Consider the following 14,560-nt stretch of genomic DNA (forward strand, 5'->3'; position numbering starts at 1 on the left):
TATAGGTTAATTTATTTGAACAATTAAAATATCGCTCCATTTTTTTATTTATACAACTATATGAAACATCTTAATACTAAACACAATGTTATAATTAATGTACAGTAAAGGTAAGCATTCACTACATCGTATCGCACTCCTAGTACGAATCGCACGCAATGGATATTTTGAGTGGAGTGCGTTCACTGTAACGGCTCTAGCTCATCGCCTCATCGGATTCCCTATCAGCTGTTCAAAACATGACGTCATACGATATTGACATTGCTGAAAAGAGGAATTTGAGGTTAGGTCTATTAAATATGAGTGTTTGCGAATAAGAATTTGTAATTGCTACATGCATCCTAATTGAAGAGGAAGAAACGAAAAAGATATTGGTTACTGGTTACATAATATATATGTACGAAACGACTTGATTACTGTAATGGGAACGCCTCAAATTATATAATAAAATTCTTCGTAATTTTCTACAAGCGAAATACGTTTTCCGTCTGCCATTTTGGCGCTACACTGAACATGGCACAACATAACAGTAACACTTGAGCAAAAAAAAAAAAAAAAAAAATAGACTTATCAAAGAAGGCCATGATCGCACGCATCGGAAATGTTGCTTATCCTAGAAACGTGGACGGATATGCCGAGAGCCAATGCCTGCGATACGATGTAATGAACACTTACCTTAATAGTAATATTTCAATATTGGTTCACATGTAATATTCGAACGTCTAATCACTCCTACCCATAATTTATTTTTTATCTCACTTTCCACACACATTTCTGGACACATTTCTGTGCGACAGTCACTACTTAACGTCCATTTTTATTACTTGTTACACAAGTTTGGTCAGTTTAGTCACTGTCACCATTTACAAAATAGGTACGCGTAGTGTTGACATCACCAACACCACATAAACTGTTATCTCGAGTATGGGAATTCAATTTCAAACTAGGGTGTTGAAGGGTTTTAATACATACGGATTTATGAAAATAAAAGCACACACATTACTTCATTTGATCCACACGGTTAATAAGAAACATAAACCCAACCATACATACAAATAAAAGTCAAATACTGTTCCATTTTGTGTGATTTGAAATGTAATGAAATATGTTTATTTCAGTTATTCATATTCATAATTCCTACTAAATGAAAATTATAAATTTCTGCTTTGTAACTTTTCATTCTCTTTCATTTAAAGTATTCGACGGTTCTTACACCACCACTGCAGCTTTGAGATGTGAAACATGTTAAAACTTTTATATAAATAGTTAGCTAGTGTTAACATATTCTCAAATCTCAAAATGAAGCCTAAGCCAACCTGTCACAAATTTAGGCCCGTTACACACTTGAAGAGATCTCGCTAGCGAGTAATGTGTAGCGAGGTTAAGTCAAAGTTTGATAACATTGATTCAAACGGACGTCCACACACGTCTCGTTCGAGGCGAAAACCACGAGCGAGTTTCTCGCTGGAATCGGTAGCTCAGCGAATTTTCTTGACACATTTATCATAGATCTTTGACATTTATACCGTTTATGACAACTGAATGTAGAAAAATATGAAATAATATCACAGGTGGCGGAGAATTGTGTAATTTTCATTGACAATGAGGAAAGATAGCTGATAATTGCAGCCAGAAACTTATCTAACTTGTACGATGCCATCCGTAGGCCTATTTGTATGATACACGGGATAAAAACTATAAAAACACGAAACTTAAAGCAGAAATCTGGAGACAAATTATCTGAAAATAACTAGAGCTATATTTTATTTTGATGTGCTTTAATATTATTAATTATAACATTTGAAATTGTATTTATATGTCTTAACAGTTTACATAATTTTAATCAGAACATAGCAAAGAATCCTCTATCAAATCAAGAAAGCAAAAAAACAGGTCTAATCAATCTGAAATAATGCCTAAACGTATCATCATCCAAATACGAAATAAATGACCGAAACTCACCCTTATCTTCGTGAGATATAACTCGTTAAGTGTGTGGAGGATTATTCTTTCCCTCTTTCTCGCTAGCGAGATCTCTTGAAGTGTGTAACGGGCTTTACATACACAAGATATATGAAATGCTCGAACTGACCTATGCTGACAGTTTTCCGCAAGCCTTTCTCTATCCTTATTTTAGGTGTGAAATTGGTGTCGGCTCTCACTTGTTTTTGTTTACAGTACGTTTGACTCCACAGAAGTAAACGACGTAAGTTAAACAAATTTATGAACTAACGTTCAAACGCAGTGACTGTGCGCAATGCTGGCGTTCATGCCCTCTTAAATGATCCAAACGCAAGAAACTTTTCCCACATGCACTGCATTTGAATGGTTTCTCGCCTGTATGTAAGAGTCCATGTCTTTTTAGAGTACCAGGATCATTAAAAGTCTTTCCACAGAGTTCGCATTTGAATGGTTTCTGTCCTGTATGCAGGGGTAAATGGCGTTTCAGATCTCTGTTTTTGAAGAAAGATTTTCCACAATAATCACATTTGAATGGCTTCTCGCCCGTGTGGCGACGTTTATGACTTTTTAGATTACTAGAATCAGAGAAGCACATTCCACAGATATCGCATTTGAACGGTTTGTGGCCTGTATGCTGGCGCTCATGGCTCCTTAAATGGCCCGAATCAAGGAAACACTTTCCGCACACATCGCATTTGAACGGTTTCTCTCCGGTATGTCGGCGGCGATGTTTTGTTAGAGAACTCGACTCCGAGAAACACAATTCACAGATATCACATTTGAAAGGTTTCTCGCCTGTATGCAGGCGTCTATGGCATTTCAGATTACCAGAATGCGAGAAACACTTTCCACAATCCTCACATTTGAATGGTTTGTCGCCCGTGTGCAGTCGTGTATGGCGTTGTAAATCTCCATTTTGAAAGAAACATTTCCCACAAACATCACATTTGAATGACTTCTCCCCTGTGTGCAAAAGTGCATGGCATCTTAAATGTCTCTGTTCAACGAAACATTTCCCACATATATCGCACTTGAAAGGCTTTTCGCCTGTGTGCTTCAAGACATGTCTTTTCAATCCGCTCGAATACACGAAACTCTTTTCACAGACTTCACATTTGAATTGCTTTTCTTCTGTATGAGGCCACACCGTAATTTTCTCCGAGGAAATAGAATGCCTTGCAGTTTGACAAACAGTCATGTAGGCTTGGTGTGCAAAACCCGCATACTCTGATATTCCTGTGTTGTCATGTGTATCTGAAAATCTATCATAAAAATATATATTTAATCTATAAAACAGTCATATTAAGCAAGTAATTCCATAAATTACAAGAAAGCACATTTTAACACTACACCTCAATACCAGGTACACTATCATATTTATTTTTTATGTGCAAGATTATTCAAAAGTAAGTTACATTTTGACGCCACCATTACCTTTTTAAGAATTAAAATATACACAAAACAAGAACACACTTATACTCATAAAGACATGGAGTTTATTTCGAGTCAGGCCACAAAGGGAAACATCGAAAGAGAGTTCGGTGCTGTGGATTGGATTCGGCGTAGCTCAGTAGTCAGAGCGCTTGGTACGTAGAACCAAGGACTCGGGTTCGATCCCCGGTGCCGGAGCAAATTTTTCTCCTCAAATATTATTTTTTCTTTCCTCAAAACTTTCGGGTAGTGAGCGATGAACATGGGGAGAGTTTTCATCAGGATTTTTCTTAAATAGAAAGAAGCTATCAGGAAAAATGGAGACCAAATATTCTGTCAGACTACTGCTGGACACTCAAAAAGAGATGTTTCTCAAGCGAAATATAGCCTAAAATTTATTTCACACACATTTTAGGTAAATAAATATGATTTTAGGTAAAACGTTACAAGGTACTAGAAAAGTTTGAATTACATTTCATACAATTACTAAAAAACCTGGGATGAGAGAAAACTTTTGAAAGAGATTTGAAATCAGCACTAAAAATGCTATAAGAATCACCCATTCTTCATCTTTCAACAAAAAATATGTTTAGTTTCGTTGATCAGTGATATTTAATTTAACTTTGCCAAAAATGATTTCATCATGCCATCAGATACACATATTTCCGTCAAGTAAATTACCAGATTCATCATATTTTGTTTATTATATGCATCACCTCCATCATAGCACATAAAGCCTGAAATACTTCCGCGCAGTCTTGGATATTCATATAAAAATGTACATTCACTGATAACAAAATACTATGGAGAAAGAAGGAAAAGAGGCAATACGAAAAATCGGAAGTGAAATGGAAGAATTACTATGTTTTTATGGAGTATTCAATTCGATCTGAATACGATCCACACTGAATATGATCCCTGTTTTCATGCAATTTTCGATACATATTGAAAACTATCTTAGTATGGAAGCTGAAGTTTCGAAAGTAGTTATGTTGGTTAACATGTCATCGACATATTAGCATGTTGGTCACTCTGCAGGCATTAGCTATAAACAATGTTCCATTTTCCAAATGCGGAGCATGAAAATGTAATATTCCGGCTGTTAATGAATAACGGTAATATTAACTTTTAGGAGAACACGAAATATTATGTTTTACAACACTCTTTTTCAACATTCATATTTCCTTCGCTGTTGATAAAACAGCTGACACATGAAACAAAGGACGATCGATCACGCGCTTAGCATATTGAGATCGAATTGAATACGATACCCATTTTCATGGAACTCAATTCGAACTGAATATGATCTGATCCCACTTTTTAGGTGTATCGACCTTGAGAGTCAGATTGAATTGAATCTCCGTTTTAATGAAGATTTCAATACGGTAAGTGCATTCAGATCGATCTGTATAGTCCATGAAAACGTAGTAAATGTAACTAGTACTGAAAAAGCTAAGTCACTTAACTTTATTTATAAACTGTTTCGATTAGGAACATATTTTATGTAATAGTTATTTAAAAAAGACACATAAAACAGCTATACCGAGAGTGAAATCGTTTCTAATATTATATTTATTATTATGAGACTAGGCAATTAGAACTTACAAAAATGTCGAAAAATATAGACTTCGATTTGGTTCACTGAAGTGTAAAAAGAGTATAGTGACAACCAGTCCTAATACTACTAGTTGAACTACAAAGATTCTCTCCCAATTAAGATTTTCACTCTCTCATTCGGACTGGAAGCAGTTTGGACGAGGGAATTCATACACACAAGTAGGAGGAATAAATACTGAATTTCATTACAAAATATGATGATTTGTAGGTGTAAAAGTATGTTCTTATCATTTGTGTTCATTTTATGAAAGAAAAAGTAAGCTCTGTAGCAATTACAGCCTTCATAATTTTCGAGGTTATTCTTATTATATGGACAAACCATTCCATGCCGTAACAGATTTCAAATTAACATCATATGTGACAATTTTAATGAAACAATGAAAGAAATGACCATGTGAAGACTCGCACACCACACTCACCTATCGGGCAAAATCTCATTCTCTTCTGCCGCAACTTCCAGTTCCAATTCGTCCTTTACTGTGTCTGAACCACATAACTCTTCCTAAAAATAAAGACAAATTAGAACAGATATATGGCGCAAGTTTACATGTAGAATGCATTGATTTTTCATGACATAGGCTTGCATTTAAATTCTACTGAATCCAAGTTGAAAACCGAGTGGTAAGATGATTTTAAATTTGATTATAACTTATTACTGCACTATGAAACAGTAAGATAATATTCGGAAATATAAAATAAAAGATAATATTCAGATACATAAAATATCTCTTAATTTTCAAAGAAATTGAAATATTATTCACTGTGTGATACTCTTTTTTAACACTTATAATCTTATTTCAAATGTTTCTTCCACTTTCAATACACTAACATTTGAATACTATTGAAAGAAAAAAATATATGGATGCTTTCACCCAATCATTAATTTAGCTTAACTGATGAATTGTTTTAGCTTATAAATTGAATTAACCTACTTAATATGAATTGTACAATTTTGTATAGCTTAACGAAAATATGTTTGTAAATTGAATTAATTTGTTTACTCTGTGTTGTATATATTTGTATAGTTTGGCTGATGAATTGTATATGCTGTAAATTGAATAGTAGTCTGTATAGATCAATTGATGAATTGTATATGCTGTAAATTGAATAGTAGTCTGTATAGATCAATTGATGAATTGTATATGCTGTAAATTGAATAGTAGTCTGTATAGATCAATTGATGAATTGTATATGCTGTAAATGGTTTAGTAGTCTGTTAGCTCAACTGATGTATTGTTTATGATTATGTACAAATTTGTATAGCTTAATGAAAGTATGCTTGTAAATTGAATTAATCTGCTTGCTTTGTATTGTATATGTTACTATAGTTTTGGTTGATGATTGGTATATGCTTTAAATTGAATAGTAATCTGTATAGCTCTATTGATGAATTCTTTGTGTTTGTGATTTGAAGTAATTTGCATGATATGTATTATCAATTTCTGTATATTACAACTGAGTGAACTGTTTACGCCTTAAATTGAATTAACTTACTTGTTTTGTATTATATGTTATAGATCAACTGATGAATAATCGTTTGCGTTTGTAAATTTAATTAATCTGATTGGCTATGTATTGTATATTTTTAGTAGAGCCATCGATGTAGCTCAGTCAGCAGACTCGCTGGGCTGCTGATCCGGAGCTGCGCTCAGTCTTGAGTTGGATTCTTCATTTGGTCTCATTGAATGGTTTCTTCCGAGGTCTTCCCCAGCCGTGGGACTGAAGCCGGATGGTCTATGGCGTGTCCTCAGCCTCACAACATTCCACCCCCTTTGGTCTGATTACCTGGTTGGGTTTTTACCGAGGTTTCTCCAACCATAAGGCAAATGCAGGGTAATCTTTTGATGAATCCTCGGGCCTCACATCATCTCACTACAGCTCGCCAAAATATTGGTAAAAAATTGTAGAAAGTTACAAAATTGTAAAACTATAAAAACTGTAAAATATTTTTAAAATTTGTAAAAATTATAATTGTAATATTGTCAAATTTTTTACTTCTTCCACATCTTAAAGCTTCATTGCTCCTATAAGATCTATGGAATGTAATAAATGAAATGAAAAATGAAGTGAAATTAGCGAAATCTATCTCAACTCCAAGATGTGTGTCCACAAAATTTAACATTACACCATACTTTCCATTAAACGATCTAAATACAACATTTAATTCTTGCAAATATTTTGGTAAAATGTTAATATCGGTAGTAAATAATAAACCTCAATTTATTCCTATGATTTCTGCCACTAAAAATTATGAAGAGGAAAATATTTGACACGATCTCGCAAGTGACAATTATGATACAAGATTGTGTAAGACAGCCTGCAGATTTCGCATATAATTATATTTGTTCTAGAAGGTGCTTTAAATTGTATATTCGAAAATAATATGACTTATGTCTTCTATATTCACTCGAATAATGAATCACAGTCAATAAATACATAATATTACTAATAAATAATTAAATCGATGTTGTGATACATATCAATTTGGCGCCATAAACGAAGTTTTACTTACATGGTACAATGTCGGAGGAAACAGCATTGAAGAAGTTCGCGGAATTATCCCTATAATCTACCGGCATGGGTGAACGATTATCAAAAAGACAGTTATGACACATGTGCTGCCAGTAATTGTAAATTACAGGAACGCCACTTTTTACCTTTTTCAAAATCGCTGAAATAAACTATAAAATGAAAGTATTCATTAGTGCAAATACATGTGATCACTTGGAGAGCTGTAGTCCCACCCAACCCGCCCTAAATAGGTACTTTACTTATATACGAAAATCGTAGTCTGTGAATGAAGAATGCAGCCATATTTCGTTAATTTCATAGTGGGTTTCAGTGTCGCCAACATAGTAATAATACACACCTAATAAAACCTAACCTAACCTTCCACCTGTAGCAACATTCTTCACGTTTAGTATCATTTCGTTTGCATGTATTGGCAACCCAGCTACTCGTGTCGGGGAGTCATCTAGTGGAAGTAGATCGTACTGCCAGGAAGAATAACAGTGCAATATTTCGTTCAGTGGCCAGTAATATACTTCATCTTGGCGTGCCCAAGCTTCACAATTAATATTTTGTGGACAAAGGATATTGATAACACCAATCATTAAGCGATATTCAAGATGATAATATTAGGTGCCTCAGTCTATATAACAAGATAGCATATTTGCCAAAAGCAACTGTATTATCACTGGAAGTATTTTCGGTCAATCTAGAGCATCCAACAGCCACTGAACGAATATTGCGCACTTTTATCACTACCAATGTGGCGCTATAAACTAATTTTCAATACTTTTATCACAAACACAACACATATCAAATCTTATTGTACCATATATATATATATATAGAATTATTACTACATTAACACATTTAGTATATCACGATACATGTGAAATGTAATTATTATGAAATTATGAATTAGAATTCGTACGATTCACTTCCACTAGATAGCAATCGACACAATTGGCAGAGCCGGCAATACTTGAAAAAGAAATTATACTAAATATGAGGAATGTTACTACACTTGTGTAGTATTATGTGACAGGTTAGGTTAGGTTTGAATAGGTGTGTAGTATTATGACACAGGTTAGGTTAGGTTTGATTAGGTGTGTAGTATTATTACTATGCCGGCAACGCTGAAACCCACTGTTACATTAAAGAAATATGTCGGTATTCTTCGTTCACGCACGATGATTTTCGTATATAAGTAAGGTATATATTTAGGGTGGGTTGGGTGGGATTACAGCTCTCCCAGTGATCACATCAATTTCTACTAATCAATACTGTAAATCCAAGGCATTTTCAAGGTATTTTACCAAGTTTCTATAGTGGCTGGGACATAAGAAAGATTCACTGTTCCCACAGCATACCAAAATTCCCTGTCAAAATAGTTGTATAGGCCTAGTGGGAAGATTTCTGTGAAGAACAGAACACAAGTTAAACACTGGAAAGAAGAGCCAGCACACCCAATAAGCTCCACTCACCTCGGCTTCACATTTCACCACGGGAAAATTATTTGGCAACAAAATTTCTTCAAATTTTATCTCTGGATTTTGATCCTCGCAGGTCTCGTCCACGCATTCCTTCTTTATCTCTGTCACGTGCAGATCCAATACATTCCCTTCCTGTAGAACACAGAGACATTCTGACTGAGTAATATATTACAATGTGACGGAAGTTGGTCACAAGTGTACACTATGAATGTGCATGCCAATGCTTCAATATTACTTCTAGGGCATCTGGTGAAAAATTTTCCTCTTCTTTAACTGCATCATTACGTGGCTGTACTGCCAGAGGATCGACCTCAGGTTCCGTCTTAATAGCATCCATTACAACTGGAAGAACAATGTCAGAAAATTACCAGTTTGCTGTTAATATAGCTAGACCTACACGTCACCTGCTTACCTTCAATAGGAATCGTGTCTGATACAGAACACTTCATTACGCTAGACATAAATTAATTTTGAATTATAAACGTAACTGTCAAATGCAACAATTAGCCACAAATTTTGTCTATTTCCAATCCTACGGTTATTTCCATAGTGACAAACACATGCACAACATCAGGTTTGTTCGTACAGCAAGTTATTATTATTATTATTATTATTATTATTATTATTATTATTATTATTATTATTATTATTATTATTATTATTAAGTTTGTGATGGTTTCAGAACTGTTTGCAAACTGTCTCAACTTCACCTAATGCGCATGATCGGTTTGAAAACAAATTTCAAACCATCCGTGAACGCATTTCCAAACTGGTTGGAAACACTGCCGTCTAGATACGTATTTGAACTTACGACATCAGAATCAATTAGGCTAATTAAAATATTGTGATACTTTAAAATTGTTGAGAGAGATACTCTGGTACTCGGCGGGTTACACGGAAATAATAAATTCGCTATCATTCTACCTAGAGATAATATGTTGAAAATAAGTTTCATTTTAGGACCTGTCTCTTTCCAGAGATAATTTCACCAACTCTAGCTCATCCCCATAGGATTTATGAAGGATTTAAAACCATAGTGGGCTAAGTGACATTTACTAAAGCTGTAGAAAACAAGGGTTAAAATGAAGTTATTACCATAATTCAATAGAAACATATAGCAAGTAATATAAAGTATACACATTAAAACTAAATTATATATCAATCTTCATTAAACTATGGTATTCACTTAACTGTAACCCTTGCTTTCTCCGTTTTTAATAAATGGCGCTTGGCCCACTATGACTCTGAACCCTTCATATATTCCATATGGTTATCACTATAAGTGTTTGAATCAGACATCTGGAAGAACAATTACAGGCCTAAATTAGCCTTACTTCTATTTTAAAACATTTCCGGAAAATTATTTCGGTAATTTCCAAATATATGTTGCCAAGCGAAGTGTCATAGCAGACGAGCGCAAGGCAACTACGTAAATAAAATTAAGCATGTATGCATGGCAGCAAGCACTACACTCCTTAGCGATGAGAGAAAAGCCGCTATCATGTATTTGAAAAGCCAATAGGTTGTAACTGTATGAAATTTTAGTAGTATTTTGTATTTATTTATTTAACCTGGTAGAGATAAGGCCGTCAGGCCTTCTCTGCCCCTCTACCAGGGGATTACAACTATAATATGAACAATAAAATTACAATTAACATTAAATTTACAATTACAATTACAATAAAAATTAAAGTACGACAAGATTACCTGATTAATGAAAGCTAGACATTTTATCATATAAGTTAAGAACAAAGAATATTTTTGTATTTACTGAATTACAAATTAAACCTACAATAACAAAAATCTATAGTAATGAAATTACCGGATATTGAAATATTTTGTGATAGATTAAGAGAACTATTTACAAGAAACCATGTCTGAACGAGTCTCAATTACTGGCCAAGTGCCTAGTAAGTTTGCGTTTGAATTCAATTTTATTTCGACAGTCCCTGATGCTAGCAGGTAACGAATTCCAGGGTCTTGGCAGGGCTATTGTGAAAGAGGATGAGTATGAGGAGGTGCGATGGGATGGTATTGTTAGTATTGTTTCATGGCGAGAGCGTGTGTTCAGATTGTGGTGCGAAGAAAGGTAAGTGAAGCGAGACGACAGGTACGAAGAGTTCAAGATTTCGAAGAGAAGGAGAAGTGAATGTAAATTTCTTTTCTTATCTAGTTTAAGCCAACCTATTGTTTCCAGGGATGGGGTAATATGATCATATTTGCGAACATTGCTTACAAAACGTACACACAAATTATGAGCACGTTGAAGTTTCGTTTTGTTGTCGCTGGAAAGGTCAGTCAGTAAAATGTCAGCATAGTCAAAATAGGGAAATACAAGCGTCTGCACAAGGGACTTTTTTAAGCAAGAGGGAAGATGAACATATATCCTTTTTAGCACATGGATAATAGAATATATTCTTCTGCAGGTTTCTGTGATTTGCATGTCCCAGTTGAGATTATTATCCATGTGAATGCCAAGAATTCGTGGACGTAGTTTGCAGACAGAACACAGAGTCGCATTGACATGATGCTTCCAGCTCAGGACAACCGTACAGCAAAGAAACTGTTGACCAAACAAATTATTACCCTAGTTCGATCTCCGTATAAATGTAATTCCTTGGAACATGTGTGAGTACGACAGAAATGCAAATACTCGTAAAATTAGAATATATAATGCTCCAATGAAAGGACAGGACAAGGAGAGGGCACGCTCTTTATATCACCGAATTAAATAAGATTGTGTGAGATGAAAGTACAAGACGTACTGATTAAAGACATACCTGGTATGGGTGGCCAATGAACCCTCGTTTTGGAAATATTGGCCATTGTTTGTGACATACTTCCATTAGGTGCCTAATAGGGAAGCATTAAACTATGTAATGGTGTAGCTCATATGGTTGGAGTTGTTGTTATCCAGGCAAAGTGAATTCGAATCTTAACTGGTCCTAAACTATTTCTTTTAATAATGTTTAATAGTATGATCACAGTTATCTATTTACATATATCATATCTCAATGTATTGAACGCTTATCATGTTTTAAACAAATTACTAATTAACTAACATTGCATTTTAAAGGATAAACAATGAAATATTGCTCACGTAGGCAGGTAAGATGTGTCACTAGTGTCTGTTCTGTTTCTATTTCACTTCATTTTGTACATGGTTCATTATGACAAATGTCATAAAAACACACAAAACATACATACTTCCTGCACCATGCACAGCAAATGAAAGAAAGTTGTCCACAGTCACACACATTTTTCCGCACTTCTGCTGCGAAACAGACATCCTTCACATTCACAAACACTTCTCGTTCGTTTATTAATTTTGATGTATACCACACATATATCAACATGGCCTTTGAATATAGGAGCTGACAACTGAAAGTGAATTAATGAGTGAATTTTGAGGGCATTCTCCCTTGAAGCAATTTGTCGTCCAGTTTGTCAAAGGAAAGAGCTATTTTGCAAATATTTGATAAAAATCTTCACCTGTCTAAAAAAATAAACATCATAGGGTTGGCATAATCCAGTACATTTTGATGGAATCACTTAAAGGCTGCACGTTACTTCAGTTTCTTCATTTGTAAATATTTCATCATACAATGAAGGATTTACCTGACCTCATCACACGAGTCCAGAATTAGAAGAAATGCCTGCTCTTTCACATATGTCTGTATTACTTTCTCCAGGTATTGCTTATGGAGTTGAGATGTCAGCTTTCCTGATGAAGAACGTGTTACACATGTATTTCGGAATTCAGAAGTGAGTTCATCTACTTGACGTTGCACTCATGGGCCAAATTGTCCTTTTGGTTCTTGCATGCACAAGAAAACTGACGGTATTAACTTTCTAGATCTTGTTATTGCATATTGTGCAGTGTAAGAATGTGTTACTTTATATCACCAACTGATACCTTATGAGCAGGCTTCGAGACTTTGGACCCGATACAGTAAGTTTACTGTGCATGTATTATAGGTTGTTGACTCGCTGCAGGAGGTAGAGATGTGTTGAGGTAACAACGTTGCTATTTAGAGTAGAATACGATATTATGGGGAAACACACATATGTACATTCTGAAAGTAAATATACATTACACAATGACAATGTCAAAAGAATGTGAAAAGCATTTATTCTCCTGTCTTTTATAAGCATTTGTGTTTAATTATACACAGTATTAATGGTGGAAATAATCATGGAGCAATTTTAATTTTTTTTTCATTTATCCTATTGGTCGTCTTTAGGAAGCGCAGTTACAGTACCGAATTGCAATGTACCTACTCCAAGATACATTCTCAGTGTCTCAAACGTAAATCTTTTTCGGTTATCTGCCAAAGTTTTTACTATGGAAAGCTGTGCTCTACGTTGCATGACGTGATAGGAGCAAAACGAAAAACCTAACATCATTGCAGTTTCTAAGAGACAGTCCTTTATTCTCGGGTGATTCTATTCCCACTAATTTGCTGGTTATGTTACACAATGTTCCATATCCGTTATTTTTACATAAAATTGATTTCCACTTCTGTTTTACATGTTCAGTAACCGGTGTACTTGATTTCTCATTAATTCTCTGCGTCATTTTCTAAATTAATTTGAGGGCTTCTGGCATCTCTTGCTCTGACTTTTCTAACCGTGTAAAAGTTTCAGACACAGTTTGTATGAAAACCAAATTATTCGTCAGAACCTTCAAATCCAGAGCGTTTTCCTTTGCATATTTGTTGGTATTCATTCCACAGTATCCCCACCCACTGTACGCTTTACCACTATACTGAGTACGCCGTTATGCGGATTTCCCACTGAATTGCTCTATTGGGTCCAAAGTCTCGAAGCCTGCTTATGAGTTAGGGTTCGTCTTATATTCAGCCTATACTCACATCCTGTTTGATCGGAATTGATTATATAATCAAAATTGTATTGTCTTATTGCTGAAGAACACTGACTGCTGAATTTTTCTGCTTAAGACATGTTTTCAGGTGTCCAGTTTCCACTTGTTTTCACATATTTGGTCACTGCGCGTTGTCGAATGTTATGACGTCTTTTGAACTTCTTGACCCAAGAGTTAGAAGCCACAAAATTAAAACTGTCGCACTTGTATTGCAGAGCTGCAGATGTTGCCCATTGCTGAATAACCCTAGTTGTAACGGGACGTTTGTCAGATCTGGCTTCACAGAATCTATCATATGTCCATACATCAATTGCTTCAAATTTATCATACACAGTACCACCGCCTGCAACTTCTTTCTCCCACCAAGAAAGCTGACTTTTGCTACGTAAATGTTTACTTCCGTGTTTCCGTAATGTTTGTAAGTTCCAGTTTGGATGCAAGAATGCAAGCTTCACTACTTTAGTCTTCGCAGTGATTGGCACGTATTTCATTTTGGATTTCTTCTTTGGAGATCCATATTCAGTTCCAGACGAAAATTCGCTTGAGCTAACTTCGTCACTGCTGCTGTCAATTGGGTAGTCATAATCTTCCTTATCGAGAAATAGTTCTTCTGTCGATATAAATTCTCTATCTTCCACAACTTCGGTTATTGCTTTTGCCACAG

At 35.0% G+C, this 14,560-nt stretch overlaps 1 protein-coding gene across 5 annotated transcripts in view; it reads right to left on the reverse strand.

The window, feature by feature from the left end:
• LOC138691724 (zinc finger protein 726-like) overlaps nt 1-14,560 on the reverse strand; it is a 34,317-nt gene continuing 19,757 nt past the window's right edge. For 2 of the 5 annotated variants that reach the window (XM_069814025.1, XM_069814026.1), the window contains exons 2-5: nt 9,247-9,353; nt 9,003-9,167; nt 5,430-5,512; nt 1-3,224 (exon numbers count right to left, since the gene is read on the reverse strand). In XM_069814025.1, the coding sequence (XP_069670126.1) occupies nt 2,222-3,224; nt 5,430-5,512; nt 9,003-9,167; nt 9,247-9,348 (1,353 nt within the window). In that variant the 5' untranslated portion in view covers nt 9,349-9,353 and the 3' untranslated portion in view covers nt 1-2,221. Of the gene's footprint in view, nt 3,225-5,429; nt 5,513-9,002; nt 9,168-9,246; nt 9,354-9,423; nt 9,784-14,560 lie in introns of those variants that run through there. The other 3 variants (XM_069814023.1, XM_069814024.1, XM_069814028.1) reach the window with 3 other exon arrangements.

The sequence above is a fragment of the Periplaneta americana genome, chromosome 16 (assembly GCF_040183065.1).
Source record: "Periplaneta americana isolate PAMFEO1 chromosome 16, P.americana_PAMFEO1_priV1, whole genome shotgun sequence".
NCBI classification, from domain to species: Eukaryota; Metazoa; Arthropoda; class Insecta; order Blattodea; family Blattidae; genus Periplaneta; species Periplaneta americana.